We start from the raw sequence: 22229 nt of genomic DNA on the forward strand, positions 1-22229 counted from the left end.
TAAAAACAACACCTACGTTAGAATGCTGTACATTGAATTTAGCTTTGCGTTCAATACAGTCCTCCCCACTGTACTGATCACTTAGCTCAGTGACATGGATATCTGCATCTCCACTTGCAGATGGATTCTGGACTTTCTCACCAACAGACCTCAGTCTGTTAGGTTGGGTAAAAAATTATCCTCAACCCTCATTCTGAACATTGGCATCCCACAGGGCTGTGTTCTGAGACCTGTTCACCCAGATTGTGCTCCTCTGCATTACTCCAACATCTTCATTAAGTATGCAGATGACACCACCGCCAGATCAGCAACAACGACGAATCGGCCTACAGGGAAAAGATCCGGAGCCTGACTGCATGGTGTGTCATCAATAACCTGACCCTCAACGCCACGAAGACTAATGAGCTTATTGTGGGCTTTCGGAAATCTAACAGCAGGAGACACTTCCCAGTTTACAACAATGGAACTGAGATAGAGTCTTTCAGGCTTTCTAAAATTAATTGTTGATTTTATATATATATATATATATATATATATATATATATATATATATATGTATATATATATATATATATATATATATATATATACTGTATATATACAGTGGAACCCGGTTATGTCGATGTCCTAGGGGGTTGCCAAAAAGCATCGAGGTAACCGATGATCGAGATAAACGGAAATCAAAATGGCGGCAATATATTAACGTGCTTGAAATTTCTTTATGTACATGATGTGCGTTAATAAATGAGAATGTACATGCACGTGTTTTTGGAGGTTTTTTTACACAACAGCGTTGCCGTGATTTGTTTGATGAAGGCATGCTATAAAAATTTACATACATGTTTGTTAACTGTCAGGAATCCACCTGCCACGCCCCCTTCATGCTTTCTCGGCTGCTTTCTCTTTAACACATTAACACGTGGAATTATATACATAACAAAAAAGTGAACTGAAAATATGTCATATTGTAGGTCCTTCAAAGTAGGCATCAAGAGAATGCCAAGAGTGTGCAAAGCAGTAATCTAAGCAAAAGGTGGCTACTTTGAAGAACCTACAATATGACATATTTCAGTTGTTTCACACTTTTTTGTTATGTATATAATTCCATATATAATTCCACATGTGTTCATTCATAGTTTTGATGCCTTCAGTGTAACGCTTCAATTTTCATAGTCATGAAAATAAAGAAAACTCTTTGAATGAGAAGGTGTGTCCAAACTTTTGGTCTGTACTGTATATATATATATATATATATATATATATATATATATATATATATATATATATATATATATATATATATATATACACTGTATATATACTGTGTTGTGCTAGTAACTAAAAAATAGTAACTAGTTACAGTTACTCATTACTTCATTCAAAAAGTAACTTACTTTGTTGATTATTTACACCAAAAAGTAATGCGTTACTGTTAAAAGTAACTTTTTAGTTACTTTTTTAAAGAACCTTCTTTAATGTTTCCATTAATGCCCTTTTATGTGTTATGATCTACAAACACAAAACTGACTTAAACACAAAGTCATTTTTAAACACTATTTTATTAAAGTCAGAGCAGCACAAACTGAATATATCACAAGGATTTCTGAAATAAATAACAAAAAAGCTGAATAATATATTTACAATCAAAAACTAAAGTAACTTCTGGCATCATTAAAGCTGTTGTGTTGAGCTCTTAAAAATGTTCCTTTCACAGCTGAAGTATGAAAACTATTAACAATGTAGACCAGAACACCGGGTTAGCTTCTAGCTACTAGCTCCTCAGGCATGGAGGTCCTGGAGGAGCTTCGACAGATTGGAGTTGCTGTTTATATATGAACTTCGAACCAGAAAGACACAGCTTACATTTGACTTAAAAGTTTTTGTCTTTATACTCAACTAAAGTGAAATAATGAGCATATTTCCACTTTGAGAAACTCGTCTTGCTCTCGCCTCGACTCGCCATTACTGCTGCACAGACCTGAATAAACGGAGACACGCCCACAGTGCGTCTTCTTCTGTTTACAGTGGTTCATCCACCAATCCTACAATGCAACGCTGCTGTATGCAGGTTAGATAGTCTACACTTCAGCCGAAATTAATTCATTTAAAAAAGTAACGGGTAACGCACCATACGCTAACGGTAACAGAGTTACTTTATTTTTAAAAGTAACGCGTTACAGTATTAGTTATGCAGCTAACAACATCAAACAGGTGCATCTAATTTAGGATAATAAATATAGTGAAGGTGGACATTTTTAAGGCAGACTAATAGGTCTTTGAGGGTCAGAATTCTAGCTGATAGACGGCTGTTCAAATACTTATTTGCAGCTGTATCATACAAATAAATAGTTTAAAAATCATACATTGTGATTTCTGGATTTTTTTTTTTTAGATTATGTCTCTCACAGTGGACATGCACCTACGATGACAATTTCAGACCCTCCATGATTTCTAAGTGAGAGAACTTGCAAAATAGCAGGGTGTTCAAATACTTATTTTCCTCACTGTATATAAATTCTTGGAAGTTCACATCTCTGAGGATATGTCCTGACACCAGAATACTTCAGCTCTGGTTAGGAAGGCACAACTTCTTCTTCTTTTTCTTTAGGCTGCTCCTATTAGGGGTCGCCACAGCGGATCATCCGTCTTCATACCCCCCTGTCCTCTACATCTGCCTCTTTCACACCAACTACCTGCATGTCTTCCCTCACCACATCCATGAACATCCACCTTGGTCTTCGCCTTTTCCTCCTTCCTGGTGGCTCCATCCTCAGCATTCTCCTACCAATATAATTCATGTCCCTTCTCTGCACATGTCCAAACCATCTCAATTTCGCCTCCCTCACCTTGTCTCCAAAACGTCCAACATGTGCTGTTCCTCTAATAAACTTATTTCTAATCTTGTCCATCCTCGTCACTCCCAACGAAAACCTTAACATCTTCAGCTCTGCTACCTCCAGCTCCACCTCCTGTCTTTTACTCAATGCCACTGTCTCTAATCCATACAACATCGCAGGTCTCACCACAGTCCTATAAACTTTCCCTTTCTTTCTTGCAGATACTCTTCTATCACAAATCACTCCTGCTATCATTCTTCTCCACCCACTCCACCCTGCCTGCACTCTTTTCTTCACTTCTCTAACACACTCTCCATTACTTTGCACTGTTGACCCCAGGTACCTGAACTCCTCCACCTTTTCCAGCTCTTCTCCCTGCAACCGCACCATTCCACTTCCCTCTCTCTCATTTACTCACATGTACTCTGTCTTTCTCCTACCGACTTTCATTCCCCTTCTCTCCAGCGTGTACCTCCACCTCTCCAGGCTCTTCTCAACCTGCTCACTACTCTCACCACAAATCACAATATCATCCGCAAACATCATAGTCCAGGGAGACTCCTGTCTGACCTCGTCCGTCAACTTGTCTATCACCACTGCAAACAGGAAAGGGCTCAGGGCCGATCCTTGATGCAGTCCAACCTTCACCTTGAACTAGTCTGTCGTTCCTACTGCACACTTCACTGCTGTCACACTGTCTTCATACATGTCCTGCACCACCCTCACATACTTCTCTGACACACCAGACTTCCTCATACAATACCACAACTCCTCTCTTGGCACTCTGTCGTACGATTTCTCTAAATCCACAAACACACAATGCAATTCCTTCTGTCCTTCTCTATATTCTCCATCAACAAGCAAATAAGGCATCTGTGGTGCTCTTCCTCGGCATGAAACCATACTGTTGCTTACAGATGGTCACCTCTTCTCTCAGCCTGGCTTCCACCACTCTTTCCCATAACTTCATGGTGTGACTGATCAACTTAATTCCCCTGTAGTTACAAGTCCTGTAATTCTTGAGGACTCCTAAGAAATCCTGGCACCCAACTACCTGCCATTGAGCACCTTCACTACAACATATATCTGCACAGAGCTCACAACACCATCAAAGATTCTTCACGACCTAGTCACAATTAGATCACTGTATAAATACCAATGGCAGGCAGTTAAGGTGATAAAACTGCGCATTTTAGAGTGGCCTTTCATTGTGTCCGGCCTAAAGCACACCTGTGCAATAATCATGCTGTCTAATCAGCATCTCGATCTGCCTCACCTGCCCTCATAAAAAATGGATGCAAAAACAAGTGTTAACTTTATCATTTTGTTTAGTTTATATAGACAGTATATACACTAAACAAAATTATAAACATAACACTTTTGTTTTTGCCTCCATTTTTTATGAGCTGAACTCAAAGATCTAAGACTGTTTTATATACATAAGTCTTAGTGAGCACTTCTCCTTTGCCAAGAGAATCATCCATCTCACAGGTGATGCAGATCAAGATGCTGATTAGACAGCATCATTATTGCATATATTTACATATTTATCTGCACTTGTCAATTTGCACAATTGCTACTTTTTGCAATTCTGGTACATGCTAATCTGCATTTCGTTGCTATGTACCTGTACTATGCAATGATAATCAAGTTTTTAAAATAAATAACTAATAAACCCAAATGACCTTATGCCGACTAGGCACAAATTGAGGAAATAAAAGATACAGTAGAAATGTCTTTTTGCTGATTATGGCTGAAGTATTGGTGTAGAGGAGGATGTGAGACAACCCGGGTTTTGGTGTATGCATGTCTGTGCACGACTGCATGTCTAGTCCACAACATCGTCTTGTGGTTTTATTTTTACTTCCGCAACTTTCAATTGATCTCTCTATCTTTATTTAAATAAATATGAGTTTTAAACTTTCATGCTTTCTTAAATGAATTGTTGATTATTTATTTTTACCTGTAGCTCTGATGTTGTACAGATTTTTATATACAGTATTGGTCACAGGTTTATATAAATGTGGCCATTAAAATTCATGATTGCACTTACAGTAAAGCTTAGATTTATGGACTTACAAATAGACAAAAAAAAATGACATGTTTAACTCTGTAATCCAGTAGCTGGTAGTGCATTTCAGCCCAAAGCTTTCAGTGACGTCCTACCTGAATCAATCCACCTCTTTATACCATCATATGATTCCACGTCTACAGAAACTCAGTATTGTAGAGAAGTGCAGTAGAACAGAGCGCTGCATCACACACAGGAATCTCATTCAGTAGGAATGAATGTCATTTCTAAAGCAAGAAACCCAATGAACACAATTCAACACGTCTCCTTTCACTGGAGCCGCAACTGCACCTCCACATACATCATCTTTTTATTCCGTTTATTGTGGTTATTCTGGGAATTTTAAATGAATTCAAATTCTGTGTTTTTGTGTAAATTCAAGGTGAAAGAAAACACAAAAGTATATGGTCGACCTTTCCTGACCATGTATATATATATATATATATATATATATATATATATATATATATATTTGAACTTGCACAGTTTACTATACTGTAGATGCAGTTTGTGAGCTCTGACAAGTGTGCTTTTTGACCATCCAATCCCATTATTGTACACCTGCTAGACGGCCCCAATGCTGCCAAATCAAAATCTGAGTGGTTAAAGCAACAGCTCCATTTTTATGTATTTTACCCTACAGGTGCCCACAGTGCTAATTTTGAAAGATCTTGCGGCAAATACATTTGACACCAGCGACAAGTGAAATCTGATTGGATAGAACTTCCAGCGTAAACCCAAGAAAAAACGCTATCAAATTAAGAGAATAGACTATTGAGAATAATTTAATACATATTTGTGGACAAAAATATATTAAAATGTAAGTCAGTGTTTCTGATACAATTTGGGCCAGCAGAGAAGGCCTTGCCCACCCTGACACCCCGCCACTGAGGTAATCAAATGTAATTAACATTACTATGCACCACAATGCCTCCAGTCCTGCCTCAGCCTAGCTCCTGGATTTATGGTCCCTGGACCACCAACATGAGTGAGAGTAGGAAAATAAGAAAACAGCAGAGGGAAAATAGACTCTAGATGAGGGGACTAGGGGAAGGACAATTGGGGAAGCAGATCCAGAGAATTGGTTCTGGGGAAAGGTTTCATGTTTCCAAGGAGCAGTGTTGGGGAAAGAATTAAAGTGGAAGAAGAGGGAGAGCAAAACAAAAAGTTCAAAGATGAGGCATGTAATTTGGTGCATTTATTATATATATATATAACTATTTGCAGTCTTCACTATTTCAGGTATCAACAAATGTGTACTGTGTACTGTATACTGTGATGTGGAACCATTTTGTGCTTTATATATTAGCCACAATCATATTTTCTGTTTTATGCACTTACTTATGCACTTACTTTATGCACTTACTTATTCGGACATCCAGACAGTAAGGCATTTAAATAGTGCAACCTAGATGTAAAACCAGCATGAACTTGAGTTTGGTTGCATTCAAGGTTTCTTCCTCATTGAGTCTCAGCGAGTTTCTCCCTGTCACGGTCAACACTGGCCCACTCATTATGTACTTAATTATAAGGGTTAAATTTAAAGGCACTAAAATTATCAGCACTAATATATACATTCATATTTTAGAACCTATTTATTTCTGTAAAGCTGCTTCTTGGCAATTTTCATTATTAGCAGCACTATACAAATAAAAACAAAATTTTTTCTATAGGTGTTTTCACTTTTACTTGGTAAATGATCATAATACAACATATTAAGCTGCCCTCAGTGGTAGTGGTGCATAACTGAATCTATTGTCAAATAACTTAAATATGGGGGTAACTGAGTTGTTCCACAGTGACTGGTCCAGCTCTTTAGTCTTAGTGCTAAAGGCAGATCGTTCTGTGTGGAATTATCTAATGTAATAATTGCCAGTGGTACATTCAACATTTGATGCTGCATGAGATCATCAGGAATAAGAACCATGAGAAATTTGCAGGACTTATAGCAAACCCAAAGAAATGTGTGATTGGATGGGTGGAAGTATGGTGGGCTTCATCTTGGGTAATTAGGAAAGTGCATCCCCAAATTGTTAAAATGGCAATAATAGCAGCCTGATAAAGACCCAAGATTAAGGATGTCACTAAGATTAAGTAGGTAAGGCCCAGTTTTTCATATGCAGTTGACACCACAAAGCACAGTCATTCACATAATGTCTTATTTTTATTAGTAAAGAAGTGTTTCCAGAATAACAGACATCATAAATTGTACAGATGTCATTTCTGGAAAAGAAATTAAAGCTGTATTGTTTTTCTTTAAGGAATTTGAATGATCACAAAGCTGTTGAAGAAGATGACCATTTACTTAAAGACAGCAGCATATGATACAATGTATGAGTTACTGTAGGCGTAAAACATTCGGTCTCGTGGGTTATAATTCAGAGACTGGATGTTGGTCTGCATCTTCTGTATGCGGATCTTCAGATCGTAGCGCTCCTTTCCTGTCTCCGTGTCGAACGAGTAGAAAATCTCCTCCGTCTCTTTGTCCAGGAATCGTGTGGCATAAAGCACTCCACATACCATGAAGGTGTTTGTGATAGTGCGCTTGTGCAGCGACGTGTTCCACGTCCGACCCAGAGACAGAGGATTCCCTTCTATCACTTCACTAAGGATCACATTGCCAAAATAAGCTGTTGATGAGTAGACCACCCAGACACCAGACTCGTCTGTGGCCAAATCCAAGTCTGTGTAGCTGTATGTTGCATCCAAGTGGCCGAAAGGAAACTTGTTGTTGTAACCAGTGTTTCTTGGAAGTTGTGCATTAGTGATGGAGCGGTCAGAGATGTTGAAGCGACACACAGATGGAAAATCATAGCAGTTGTAATATAGCGCACCTCCATACTGCACCACGTTAGGGCCCATGATGGTGTTTTTGGTGGGGTTTGAGGATGCGATAGGGGTGTCCACTGGATCCACACCTAACAGTATAGTACTCAAACTGCTGTAGTGTCGCACGTAATTGGCATAAACATCACTGCTGGTCAGAGCCACCAGCCAGTATCGGCCCTCTTCCCCTGGTATAGGTTTCGGGTCTTTGCCCCAGGCGCCAAAAGAGTAAGAGGTTCCGTACTGGGTTTGGCCGTATGTTCTAGGGCCAGTTATATTGACCAACTCACCTTGTGGACAGCGTTCTACACACACAGAGAAAAAGAATGCAGGAAATGATCAGACGATCTACTACATCAGCAGTATGATTTAAAAAAATGTAAACAAGAATCACATGCTTAATTAAGCTGACTAACAAACTGTGTACAGCTACTCCTCATAAACCAGGGGTGTCCAATCTGTTCCACAAAGGGCCAATCTGGGTGCAGGCATCATTCCCACCAAACAAGTCCACACCAAATTCTACCTGTCTAAATCTAATCATTTGTATTTTCAATGACTATCAAGTGTGGCCCTTGATTGATTAGAATAAAGAAGAAGACATATGTGAACATGATTCAGAAATGCCACCATTTTATATGGGCCAAAACATATTTAAAATAGACTAAGGCAAAAGTTTAAAAAACACTTCTGTGGACAGACAAATACAAATTTTTAATTCTTCCAGAAATCGGTAATTCTGTGCTAAAAAGGGAATTGGACTATCCAACTTATCATCAGTTTAAAAGCCTACATAGCTGATTATATGGGGATGCATTAGTGCCTATGGAATGGCCAGCTTGCATATCTGGAATGGCAGCATCAATACTGAAAGGGAAATAGAGGCTTCAGAGCAACATATGCTTCCATCCAGATGATGACTATTTTTAGATGTTTTTTACCAACTGAAACATCTGGTGAATTATGGAATATGACAGAAGACCCAGGAATCCTGTTCTATAACAAACTGGTACTGTGCACAGTCATAAACATGGCCCTGATGCAACTTTTGTGACACGTGCTGCAGCCATCAAATTCAAAATGACCAAATTATTTCCTTAAAATGGAACATTTCCTCGGCTTAAGCATTTTATATGCTGTCTACGTTCTAATGTGAATAAAACATTAGGTATTGAAGTTTGCATTTTACTGGGTTGTAGTCTTGTGTATCAGCTGTATTGTTAAAATAACATTAAAAGCCATCTCGCTGATTTAATGTGCAAAAATTGTACATATTTACACACACGTGTAGAAGGAAACCCATGCAGACTATTTTGGTGGTTAAGCTTATGATTTTGCAGTTCTGCTAAAGTGTTAAAGTGTACATACGTGGGCGAGGAGTGGAAGGCTGAGGAGTGGCCTGAAGCTCATGCTGACACTCGGCCAATTCCATCTTGAAGCGCTGATTTTCTCGCTGTTTGCTCACCACTTGCGAAACGTCAAAGGCCTCGAGCTCCTGCATGCCCTGTGTCATGCTTTGCAGCTTTAATTTGAAACAGACAAAACAACCAGGTTCATTTAGTTATGCAGACCTTCAGACACCAGCAGATCAATATTATTCAAACCAATTACTTATCATAATACACTGTTCAGGTAATAATGACTCAATATAAATTAAATATGTATCTAAAAAGGCCTGTCTCCTGGAGATTACCACTAATAACAAACTAATCTAAATGGGAAACCCTAGTGGTGTTATGCTTTGAAGTGTCTGTCAAGAAGTTAAGGCACTTAATGTGGTGTGATGTGATGTTTGGTTTGATGTGCTACAGATAGTCACCTTGGTTGCAGTGCTCTGACTGAGCTGCTTGTGGGAGCTGATGGTTTTGTTCAGTTTACTCATGAGCTCCAGAACCTCAGCGAGTTCGAGCTCAATGATTCGCAGTGAAACAGCTCCGTACAGACCACCATCGTCCTCCTTCTCCAACACAGACACGCTCTCTTCCAGCTGCTCCAGCCGCTGCTGCACCCCCAACATCAATACATCCACCTCCATGAACTAAGAGAGAGAGAGAGAGAGAGAGAGAGAGAGAGAGAGAAATTCTAGTGTAAGCTAATTAAGATGAACTTTATGTGTATAAAGATTAGTAGGTCTGATAATAAAAAATGGTCAATCGGTTGCTCATTAATAAATAACTGAAATTACTGGACAGTCGATGTGATTTTTCACATAATGTTCTGTTATGGGGAAAATAATTCAAATTTTTGGCAGTAAAAGTAACTCTGCCTTATCACATCTCTCTATTGTTGATTAACTTGCCAAGTTATTAACTGCACAATTTATTCAGATAAACAGAATATTCAGAAGACATTCAGATGCCTCTGCTACACACCTGTGTTGAAGTGATGCTCTTTGTGCACTGATCAGCTGCAGTGCGAATCGAGTCGAGTTTCTCCATCGGGAAAGGAGGTTGAATGTTGTTCAGCTCACACATACAGTTCTTCCCGATCACACACTGACGACAAATTCGAAATCCAAACAAGAAATAAATACGATACACATGAAGTTTGCTTGGAATGTAACAGATTTATAGATGATCCTCTTATTCTGTGCAGGTTACAGAATTCTTATGTTTGACTCTTCAAATGTGAAACCAACATTTTGAAAAGGCGCATGAGACAAATGGTAAAGCTGAGTTCCTCTTACCTGAGAGAGAAGGACGAGGACGAACGCAGCCCTCTGTACGGGCAAAAGAGACGGCCTCATGTCTGCTTCTGAAGATGAGCGGAACGAAGACGCTGCAGCTTTATATCAGAAGAACAAGTCTATAAGCTCTCACAGTAAATCACCGCCTCCTTTTACAAAATCTAGAGGTTTTAAAACTAATCCACATTTCTGCTGACTACGATATCAAAACTCCATACGTTTGGGAAAGTGAGAAAGAGGAAATTTTGTTTTGCTGATATGTTCATAGAAATAACTAAGTATAGAAGATGTGGGACAATTCAGGTTTTGATATTTGCATAACTTTAATCGCATTTACCTCATGTCTCATTTTTCTTTCCTCTTTTGTCTGTTGCATTTTTCCTGTCATCTTGCCTTCCCATTATCCGAATAATCGCAAAGGATTGCTTTCACGATTGCAAACAGATTTGATTTTGTTCCATTAATAAACATATTATTGTGCTGTTGAATTCTGCATTCTGATTGGATAAAAAAATCTCGTTTAGATTTAAAGAACAGCACTTCTTAAAAATCAACGGTTAATAGCAGCTAATGCATGAGGCATGTTATGGCTTATCTTTTTCCAGCATTATGGTTTAATGTTCTCTAATTTCTCTTTCCAAGAAAGACTCAACTTACTCAACGTTACAAGGATCCACCTGATGGGTTTAGAAATTCGTTTGAAGGGATCCAAGGCAGGAGACTATACTAAGCCTTTCTTAGGTCACAAGTTGGCCATTTTTACTTGGTCTGTGTTTCAAGTGCATCTTTGTGTATATTTATGTCTCCAAGCCTGTCTTGTCCTTATGTTCCCATATCTTTGTTCATAGCTGTTCACTGTTTCACATTTAATTATCGTGTTTATATACCCCATTATTTCAGTTTTATGTTTTTGTTTTAACTCGTCTTTTAGCCATTACCAAGCCATTTAAGCCAGAAATTGAATAAAATTTTGATGGCTGTAGCTACTTCCAAAATGCTCATATGCCCCCAACCTGCTCCCATTCAAATGATTTAAATAATTGATTTAACTTTCATTCAAATTTTCACTGGGCTAAAAAGGTAGTAAAACTTTCCTTTAATAAAATGATCTAATGGTCAGCAAGTCCTTCTCTGCTGATCCAAACTCTATCAGAATCACTGCCTTACATTTTAATATAAAAAAATTTCGTGTTTGAATTTCTATCCAATCAGATTTCAGCCATCACGCATTGCCGGGGTCAAAGGAAATCGCTGTTTGTGATGGGAATCGATGTCAAAACAGTTTCATTTCTTGAACATTTATATCATTTGCGTTTTCTTTCCAGTAGAAATTGCACAAAAACACAAAGTTTGCCTTCATTTCAAATACCTATAATGCAAACCATGCATGTAATGCACATGCAAATGCAAAACAAAAACACAGGGAAAACCCCGGGGTGAATATTTATTTAATGAGGTGAATATCAATGCTTCTGCTGTAGATGATGTATGTGGAGGTGCAGTTGTGGCTCCAGTGAAAGGAGACGTGTTAAATTGTGTTCATTGGGTTTGTTTTTTGCTGTAGTGATGATGTTTATGCTCTCTGTATGAGATCCTGTGCGTGATGCAGCGCTCTGTTCTACTGCACTCCTCTATAATACTGATGCTTTCTACAGACCTGGCATCATAATGATGGGATTAAAATGTGGATGGTTCAGGTAGAACATCACTGAAGGCTGGGGGTGAAAAACACGGCCTTCCCCTTGATAATATTAATAATTGTACTAGTAATAATAATATTACTACAACTGTTATTAAGAAAAATTGACAAAACAGTTTCTTTTTTCTTTTACTGTATAGTTTAACTGAAACTCTTTCATGAATATAAATATTTAAGTGTGAAATATTAATAAACTCAAAATTAGAAGAACCTGAAAAATACTGAAATATTTACACTTCCCAAAAGGTGATAATTAAAAGCTGACTTGACATGTATACATATGAATTTTCTTGTCAGCAAATATTAAAATTTTCTACTTCCTTTTGAGGGGAAAATCTTTACATCCTCATCAGAAAATAAGTAACATTTGTGTGTGTGTGTGTGTGTGTGTGTGTGTGTGTGTGTGTGTGTGCGCGTCCTCATACAGTACTTATAAAGGCTCATGGAGAAGTTTAGACACATTCAGAGTTTGATGATGATCCTGCTCGTGCTGCTTCTCGCCGTCTCTGTAAGTATCTTCTCTCCGCTTTCAGCTCCAATCCTGATCATTAACCATTAACATCAATAATCTTTTTCTTCTTCTTTATCTTATTAGTAGTAGTAGAAGTATATTTTTTCTTATTATTTTGTTATTGTGACGAACTTTGATTATTTACTTATCTGAGTAGGTTCTCTGGTGAAAGTGGCCACTGCTGTTAGGAAGAGAAATAGAGATGTAGAGGGCGGAAGAGAATGTTTTCCATGTTTATGCTTAAATATGCAAAGGTCTGTTATAGTTATTTACCAGTTACTTTATACTTGTTTACCACTTTTTCTTTGATCATGGATGTGCATAGTTCTGTTTTTATAGAAATGTTTCATTTTATTATTCATCTCTGCTTTACAGCATTTCTTGTAAGGCAAGAATTTTGCATGATAATGTATTGTATGATGTACTGTGTATGTGTTTAGGGGCGTGGCCAGGCTCACAGAGTTCAGGGCCAGGAGAGAAACGGCACATGTGTGTGTAAGGTGAACAGCACAGTTTGGGCTTTTCCTACTGCAAAGTATGACGGTGTGACAGAACTGCTGCAGAACTGCCAAAACTCACAGCAGCATCTCCAAACACAGGTCATATATATATTATATTTAGTACACTGCAAATACAGATTACACACACACACACACACACACACACACACACACTGCATGAATTCCATACACACTGCATAAATTCCACACACACTGCAAAGGCAGCAGCTTTGAACAGATTTCATTTTAGAATTAAATCTAAAATAAAGTTTTTTTGGTGTAATCATACAAAAGAATGAACTGAAATGTAACTCATATCCCATAACATAGTATAATGAATATTGATTTCGGTTTAACAGACAGCTGCAAGCGATATGACGATGCCAGAGATGGAGATGAAGCTGACAAACATAACACAGCGACTAGAGAAGTACCAGTACCTGAACACTCAGGGTCTGTACAACACTCTACACTTAAAGCAGTTCAGCCTGGAGATCCAGCACCTACATGACACCATGAGTAACGTAAAACCTGGTAGGGAGGCACAGCAGATACGCACAGAGGTACACACACACACACACACACATATACTGTATTTATATAGATTTAGTTGGATTGTTGCAATCTTGTATCCTCATTAAGGTGTTTCAGTAATGCTAATTATTATTTATTAATGTATTATATTCTTTTTTTTTAACTAACGATGGATTTCTATGATGGAGGACTTGCGGGATCTATGGTAAATATAGTGCAGAAATAAAAGAAAGAGAAACATATAATGGCTGAAATGCTGAAGTACAGACAGGACTCTCTGTAGGGGCTCCAACATATGTGACAGGTCATGTGGACATTTCAAAACATTCAATGTAACTGTAAATAGATCAAAGTGTCGTTTATTACAAGTCATTTATTAATACATTAATACTGAACAGGATATACGAACAGTTATTCCAGAGTCAGAACATAAAAAAAAAACCAAGTACCAGAAACCAACTTTCTCTAACAATTTTAACTGGACCCAATCAAGAACCTTATCAACCTTTTCAACGGTCCATATCAGTGTGGGATCTGTAGGTCTGAACAACAAAAAAAACAAAGAAGCTGAACAACGTTCTCAGACAGACAAGGGGAGCTAAGCGACATCCTCAGCTGGGCAGAGAGGCTGGGTGACATCCTCAACCGGATATGGGGTTCCAACACTGAAGCTACTGTAGTAAAGAGCTTTCAAGTGTTGGCCATCTCTTTTTTTTTTTGCCATCTGCTTTTTTTTGGCCATCTCATTTTTTTGCATCAGAGATGAGAATCCAACTGGGGTTGATGGTGGCAAACTTTCTAACAATGAGCTGCATTATTGTTTTTTTTTTCTTCTAGAGTAAAAAAAAAATAATGGTTAAAAAAATCAGTTCATCATCCAAAAAGAAAAGATTTTTCTCAAAAACAAAACCATTTGCTTTAATTATGCCAATCCAATTTTCTAAGAAAAGGCAAATGATCATGCTTGAGAAAAGCTGGAGATGTACAAAGGGCTGGTTAAACAACAACAAAAAAAAAAAAACCAAGCATAGAACCTGAGACATAGGGGAATTTAAATACACAGGAAAATATACCACAAGTAGTGAAAGTTAAGAAATAAGCAGGGAAGGAGAACTTGGGGAAAATGGGGACATCTAGTGGACACAGTACAGAAAGTTCCTTATTTTCTTCGGCTCCTTTCTCAAAACTGCTATTCCTTTATGTTCTGTCACTTGGAGTTGCTTCTGTGCATCTATCACATAATTTGATATGAATCTGATAGATATTTCCTAATTATCTGATAGATCTATATTCACTGTTTCTTTGATAATTTCGAAATTCAGAATGTATCTTTCACAGTATCTTTGTTGCTTTTCTGCTATACCTCAAGAATTTAGGATTTTTTTACCACGTTTTATCCCAATGTTAGGTTTTTGCTTTGCTTGTTTAATACAATACAAATGTATCCATCAGTACAATCCATTTACTCATCCTTTAATGCAATATTAAAATCAGGACTTTATAAAGATTACAGATGAGTTGCTGATATAATTGGTGCCTCCTCTGCCTCTATTTACAAACTGCCACTGATGTTGTAGTCACATAGGCAACTGTGTTTGGTTTCTCGCACCATCATCCAGTGTCTTTTTAAATCCTTGAATAAGTTTATTAATATTTATATCTATTTCATCTTTGTGTATGCATTTGTACATCAGTTGCAGAAGTTTCAGAAGGATGTGGATAAGATGTACAAGAAAAACTTCTACAACATGGAAACAGTAAGGGAGAAGTTACGCTCTCTAAATAACCGCGTTCAGACCTGCAGGACCATCCCTCAAGACTTCCTCAGTGAGTTTCCCTACCTGAGAGAAAGCATTTAACACATATTTTTAGCCTTTTTTTGTCCTGTTGATTTTGTTATAGTCATTGTGCCTATAAGACTGTAGACATGGTGGTTAACACAATGGTTGCTTCTGTGTTTCCAAATACAATACTACAATATCAGCACAAATCAAAATGATGAGCAGATTAGTCTCTGATCTGAAACAGTGCACAAGCACTGTTCAATTCAGTTTTATTTTCATAATGATTTTAACAACAGTCACAAAGCAGCTTTGTAAAGATCCCAGTGTAGATCTTGATATTTTAGATGACATGAGACAGAAACTTTGAAATGAGCCTGTGAGCATTTTTAAAGAGTGTTCAATGTGATCTAATTCTAAATAAGAGTCCAATATTCAGGTGAGAAGAGAGAAATGAAATGTTTCTGGGAAGTTTTATTTTTCCATCTATGTGGCACCAGTCAGAGGTTCAGGCAGAAGGAAGGGATTGCGTCTTTGTACAGTATGAATAAGATACTATAATTTTAAGTCCCTAAAGGTAAGAGTATCTGCCAAATGCCATGAATGTAAATCTATAAGTAGAATCTACAAGCAGAAGAGCATCATGATGAATGAGGCATGTCTGGAAAGCAAGAGGAGCCGTTTAAAATCTAAATCATCCAACTGTTTCTGAACCTGCTTCGTTTATTCAGCAGTAGATATACCATTTGTAAGGATTTTGCATCAGTATCACACAAGTAATTTTGTTTATGTTTCAGGCTCTTGTTCTCAGCGTATGATGACAAATATTAGTGCTCCAGTGGTCACTAAAATGAACCCATTCAGTACGTCTTATATCGCTGGAGCTTGGGGTCATGACATCTATAATGATACTGAGAATTATTGGATCCAGCCTCTAGCTAGTGGGCACAGGATGGGCATCAGTGTGCGCTTTTACAAGACTTATGAAGACTTTATGGCTGAAAGGAACCACAAAGATGAATCAGTCACTGACTCATACACTCACGCTAACGCCATTCAGGGTCCAGGGACCATCGTTTATAAGGGTGTAGTGTATTATCAGTGCTATAACACGCCTGAACTCTGTGCCTTTGATGTAAAAACCAAGCAATTCCGACGTCTCGCACTTCCTGATGCCGGATTCAACAACAAATTTCCCTACTGCTACTACAACTGCTTCGACTGGACGGATATCAACCTCTCGGCTGACGACAAGGGCTTGTGGGCAATTTACGCCACGGAAGCAAACCACGGGAACATGGTGGTGAGTCGAGTGGACTTCGATAACTTTAACGTAACACACACCTGGAAGACACGTCTGTTCAAGCGCTCGGTGACCAACGCCTTTATGGTGTGTGGGGTGCTTTACGCAACTCGCTTCATAAACACCTACAAAGAAGAAGTGTTCTACGCCTTCGACACGACCACAGGGGCCGAGAACAACATGCTCTCAATCCCTATTGAGAAAGTAGCAGGGGGCGTCGCCAACCTTCACTTCAACCCCATAGACATGAAGCTCTACATGTACAATGGTGGCTACATGCTCGCCTACCGAGCTTACTTCTGAAATATAGATGTAATGCAACATGATCACCAGTATAATATAGAATCAGACTGAAACTTCATTACATGCAGTGAATTGGTTTTTGTCTCATTTAAACTTATAAATTCTTTTATCATGCTTTGTTTCTAGCCTTAACATACGGCACTGACTGAAATTGATATCACATCCAATTACATTTTATTTGTTTATTGCTTTTTACAATTGACATTGTCTCAAAGCAGCTTTACACAGATAATGTGGTAATAAAAAATGAATAAGATTTCCTCCATCCACTTCGCTATGAACAAGTCCTGCAACTAAACTGAATGGTTTATTGCTTATCTTTTACAATTTAACTGGAATTGTGATCTATATAAAACATATGTACTGTTTGAGTTTTGTAAAGTGGTATACTGCTCCCCCCTGCATTGCTCAGAGCGAGCTTTGAAAGTAGAGCTTCAATAAATAGAAATGAATCTTTTATTTTGACTGATTACTGGATAAATGCTGTGAAGATAAATAATGTAGTTTTACATCTAAAAGTGAATTTTGAGTTTACTGATCAAATCAAAAAAACAACCAGCACCCCACTACCATAGCACTTGTTTTACCCAGCACCACGCTCTCTCCATCAACTACCACTGCTCCACTGATCTTTTCATCCCCCACCACTGCTCCACTCATCCCTCCATCAGAAAAAAACCTTGTTTCACTCTGGGAATTTATTGTTATATTTTAATAAACAAAGAAAAAGCGCTAGTTTAAGTGTTTCAGGAAGAGGTAGTCTTCACCCATCATTTGAATGTGATGAGAGCTTTGAGGTAAGATGGTGCTGGTCCATTTTTGGACTTGTAGGCAGGCATCAGTGTTTTGAATCTGATGCATGCAGCTGCCAGTTGCCAGTAGAGGGTGCAGCAATGGGGTGGTGTGGGAGAAATTGGGCAAGTTGAACACAAGTTGTGCTGCTGCATTTTGGATCATATGCAGAAGACAAATTGCTTTCAGAAATAGTCCTGCCAGCAGAGAGTTGCAGTAGTCCAGTCATCAAATGGCAAGAGACTGAACAAGCATCTGAGCAGCCCGCCTCTTCTTTATCTTTCGCCTGCTCCTATTAGGGTACACAGAAGATCATTCATCTCCGCACTACTACCTGCATGTCTTCACTTTCTGTCTTGCTCCTACTGACTTTAATTCCCCTTCTCTCCAGCATGTACCTCCACCTCTCCAGGCTCTTCTCCACCTGCCCCCTACTCTCACCACAAATCACAATATCATCTGCAAACATCAAAGACCTTGGAGACTCCTGTCTTACTCCCACCTTCAACCTGTCCAACACCACTGCAAACAGGAAAGGGCTTAGTGCCGAACTTTGATGCGGTTCCACCTCCACCTTGAACCAGTCTGTCGTCCCTACTGCTGTCACACTGTCCTTATACATGTTCTGCACCACCTCACATACTGCTCTGACACACCTGACTTCCTCATACTCCGGCATAGAACATAGTCCACCTGTGTGCACCTTCCTCCACTCTTATATGTCACCCTATGCTCCTCCTTCTTTTTAAAATGAGTATTCACCACTGCCATTTCAATCCTTTTAGCAAAATCTACCACTATCTGCCATTCCACATTCCTCTCCTTAAGAACATACCTACCCATAACCTCCTCATCACCTCTGTTCCCTTCACCTACATGCCCATTGATATCTGCTCTAATCACCAATTGTTCTTTCCAAGGTTCACTCTCTACCACTTCATCTAACTTACTTCAGAGCTTTTCCTTCTCCTCCATCTCACAACTCACTTGTGGAGCATAAGCACTGATGACATTTATCATCAACCATTCAGCTTCATGTTCATCACCCTTTTAGAAATTCTCTTCACCTCCACTACACTCTACACTATTCCTTTAGGATCACCCCTAAACACAGCATATCTACCTTTCTCCACTCCATCATTTCAGCTACTTTCCTCCCTTTACCAGTCATAGTACCAACATTTAAAGTGCCAACCCAAACGTCCACTCTCCTCCTTTTCCTTTTCTTTGCTGTCTCTGTAGACATCTTCCTCCTCTCTTTCTCCTCCTTCGGCCAACAGTAGCCCAATTTGGTGTTGGCTAACAATACCTGTGGCGGTCGTTGGTAACCTGTGCCTCGACTGATCCGGTATCAATTTCTGATTCTTGATCCGCATATTTGATTTAGCACGTTTTAAGCTGGGTGCCCTTCCTAACACAACTCTCCTCATATATCCAGGCTTGGGGCCGGCACTAAGAGTGCACTGTCTTGCGCAAACATAATGGACAGGGTAATCAGCTGAGTAGCCCGAGGTTACACTGGTTACCCTGAGGTTTCGAGCAGTGGCTGAATGGGAAAGCAGAGTGTTGCATAGAGATACATAAGATCCTAACCTGAAGATAAATCACCTGGGATGACCAGCATTTCAGTATTGGTGAAATTGTGTTTCAGTTGATGAGCATTTATCCATGATGATATATCTGCCTGACATGCTGAGATCCGAGCAGGAACTGTGGTATCTGAGGGATGTAAGGAGAAGGTGAGTTGAGTGTTATAGCAGTTGTAAGAAAATCCATGTGTATATAACTTTACCAAGAGAGTGAGTATAAAGGAGGAAAGGAGAGGACCAAGTGCTGAGACTTGTGGAACACCAGTAGAGTGCGGCCTTCCAGATAAGAAGTCAACAATTCCTATGCTGCTCAATGAATTCCAAGGCTCCTGAAGAGTCTTGTGGTTGACTGTGTCAAATGCTGCTGAAAGGTCGAGGAGGATGAGGACAGATGACGGCTTGACCGATCTAGCAGCATGTAGTTTCTCAGTGACATCTAAGAGGGCAGTTTCTGTGGAATGTGCCACTTTGAAGTCAAACTAGTGGGGATCTTGGGATCATCTGCAAGTAAAAATGTGTTCTTATTATTTAACCTTATAATCTTTTTTTTTAATATATAACAAAATATTAGGTTTGATCAAAATAAATCTCTGTTGAATATATTTTTGACACAGTTATTGACAATAATTTAGTCAATAATTTGTAATACCTTCCTTTGCCATGATGACAGCTTACACTCTCATATACTGTAGTGCCTGATGAGAACTGAGAATACTGTACATGGAAAGAATATGGGAACTCCCCAATACAGCATTTCTCCAGATCCCTCAAATCTTTGAGTCTTTTTCAGTTTACCCCACATGTTTTCTATGGGTTTTAAAAAAGCTAGTTGGGATGGCCAAAGCAGAACCTTGATTTTGGGGTCAGTAAACCATTGCCAACTAAAAACCCATGTAAACATATCTGGCAGAGGCAGTCAGTTGTCCATTTAATATCTATTAATATTGGGAAAGTCCATAATGCCAGGTAACCTAACAAATTGTCCAGGTCCTTTGGCAGAAAAACAGCCCAAAACATTAAAGAGACACCACCATATTTAACTGTAGCCATGAGGTACTTGTTCATACTGTATGGTCACCAAACCCACCTTTTATATTTATTGACAGAGAAACTCGGGTGTCGGGCAAACTGAAAAAGTTTGAGTTTTGGTTGAGAGTAGAGGCTGTTTTTTGTAAATGAAAATAAATCAAGGGTATCTCATGTCATGTGACACTCCACTAAGTATTCCCTGCAACTACCACAGTCATTTAACATGGTCAAATTTTCCTATGCAGTTTCTGGTTGGACCATGGACAGATTAAAATACAGCTGATGCTATGAGTCACATGTGTACCCTTGTGGGCAATCTGACAGCTTTCTTTTTGCAATTGCAATGGAACTATGATGCCCAATGCAATGAAACACTGCTCCATGCACAAAAAAATACACAGATTATTCAAACATATAAATTAAGGCTGGTCTCTTTGCCATCTACTGTATAAGTGGTCTCTGCTGCTAGCTACTGCTACCCATTTCCTAACAACAAGGAACATTACACTGCACCGTGAGGATGTCTGCAAGAACAATAATGGGTTTTAAGGAAGATCGATACAGATTTAAATTTACACCAGAAATGTTAGTTTTGAAAACTGTGTATTGAATAAAGGAAGCTGCTGTTTCTGTTGCTTTATCTCCTGCTTGGGACAAACTGTTATAAAAAAAAAACCCACTTCACATATACAGTTATCATGTTTGGCAGCTGTAACAGGTGGTGTTCATGGTGTTCAATTTACTATATAACAGACACTGACATTGGGACGGGGATGTGGTCATAATTCTGGTCAATGTTTAAAACCATATTTCATTGTGTTTTGATGTTCTGTTTGATGTACAAAAACGGATGTTTTATGTCATCCTGTTTGTTGCTGGAAGGTTTGAGTAGATGGTGATCAGCCAAAGAGACCAGATCCATTAGTCTGGGATCAATTGCTTATGTCTCACTTTTTTAGGCAAGATCATGAGTGTTTCCTCATTCGAGTAATTTTTCAGACTGAGGAAACATCACAGCATCACTTGTGATTATTTCTCCATGTTTTTCTAAGGGCATTACATTTGGAGCCTGTAGGTAGAACTGCTTTGTCGATCATTCCCCCACCATTACTCAGTCACCATTAATCAGAGAAAGTTCAACAGCAGAAAAGTGGCACGGTGGTTTTCAGAGCAAAGTGACCACTAGGGGGCGGCAAAAGTCAGATAAATCTTCACTTACTGCAACTTTCACTGCTTCTGATAAAATGAAGTCTGAAGTGAAGAAGGTTCAGTTGGAAATTAAAGGAGAGTTATACAGATTGACTGTAGGACAAGCAATTAGAGTATGCACTGCACTTCAGATCTCAGGGCCTGAAGAGAAATATGTGACTGGTAAAAGTTACAGTCAGCTAGTTTTCCACATCATTAAGCACGTTAAACAGAAAGGACAAACTGACCTAGAGGATGAGGGCATGTCAGAGCTTCTCAATGTTCAAGACATAATAGATAAATTACAATAGACTCCAAATCAAACTGACAAGCAAGAAAGTGGTAAAGGCACTCAGGCTGTTATTAGAGGAGAAAGAAAGTGCAAAGCGGGACTTAATAAACAAAAACAAGAACTTCTCTTTAGCTGTTAGTACTCCTGGAAAAAACATGACCCTAGCACTACCAGACAGTTCCAGGAGAGAGGTGCCACATATTCTCAGGAGAGAGGTGCCACATATTTATACAAACAACTCACTTCTGAGGTTCAGAGCAGTAAAGAATCCCCTCAGAACTTCCTGAT

The 22229-nt window shown here is 38.8% G+C and overlaps 2 protein-coding genes across 3 annotated transcripts; one reads left to right on the forward strand and one right to left on the reverse strand.

Annotated features, from left to right (window-relative positions):
* Positions 1-7053: 7053 nt before the first annotated feature.
* LOC124385784 (olfactomedin-4-like) lies at positions 7054-10509 on the reverse strand. The gene is made up of 5 exons (XM_046849099.1): positions 10421-10509; positions 10107-10229; positions 9554-9772; positions 9103-9256; positions 7054-8039 (listed from the first exon to the last, which is right to left on the reverse strand). The coding sequence occupies exons 1-5, from the start codon at positions 10478-10480 to the stop codon at positions 7210-7212; spliced, it is 1386 nt and encodes a 461-aa protein (XP_046705055.1). The 5' UTR covers positions 10481-10509; the 3' UTR covers positions 7054-7209.
* A 2028-nt stretch (positions 10510-12537) lies between these two features.
* Positions 12538-17508, forward strand: LOC124385788 (olfactomedin-4-like). Of its 2 annotated transcripts, XM_046849105.1 has the most exons (6): positions 12590-12627; positions 12788-12884; positions 13071-13229; positions 13490-13693; positions 15359-15491; positions 16243-17508. In XM_046849105.1, exons 2-6 carry the CDS (start codon positions 12852-12854, stop codon positions 17049-17051), a joined length of 1338 nt encoding a protein of 445 aa, XP_046705061.1. In that variant the 5' UTR covers positions 12590-12627; positions 12788-12851; the 3' UTR covers positions 17052-17508. The 2 variants fall into 2 exon arrangements, with proteins under 2 accessions (XP_046705060.1, XP_046705061.1); XM_046849104.1 differs by lacking the exon at positions 12788-12884 and having other exon boundaries at positions 12538-12627.
* Positions 17509-22229: the final 4721 nt, after the last annotated feature.

Source organism: Silurus meridionalis, chromosome 5 (genome assembly GCF_014805685.1).
Source record: "Silurus meridionalis isolate SWU-2019-XX chromosome 5, ASM1480568v1, whole genome shotgun sequence".
Classification (NCBI taxonomy): domain Eukaryota; kingdom Metazoa; phylum Chordata; class Actinopteri; order Siluriformes; family Siluridae; genus Silurus; species Silurus meridionalis.

Bases quoted from the DNA above. Each gene is read 5' to 3' on its own strand.
- LOC124385784 (XM_046849099.1), bottom strand. From the start codon at position 10,480: ATGAGGCCGTCTCTTTTGCCCGTACAGAGGGCTGCGTTCGTCCTCGTC. The intron at 9,773-10,106 runs GTGTGTAGCAGA...TCTCTCTCTTAG, and splicing joins AGAGCATCACTTCAACACAG to TTCATGGAGGTGGATGTATT. The intron at 9,257-9,553 runs GTGACTATCTGT...TTCAAATTAAAG, and splicing joins GTCAGAGCACTGCAACCAAG to CTGCAAAGCATGACACAGGG.
- LOC124385788 (XM_046849104.1), top strand. From the start codon at position 12,562: ATGGAGAAGTTTAGACACATTCAGAGTTTGATGATGATCCTGCTCGTG. The intron at 13,230-13,489 runs GTCATATATATA...TCGGTTTAACAG, and splicing joins AGCAGCATCTCCAAACACAG to ACAGCTGCAAGCGATATGAC. The intron at 15,492-16,242 runs GTGAGTTTCCCT...TTTATGTTTCAG, and splicing joins CATCCCTCAAGACTTCCTCA to GCTCTTGTTCTCAGCGTATG.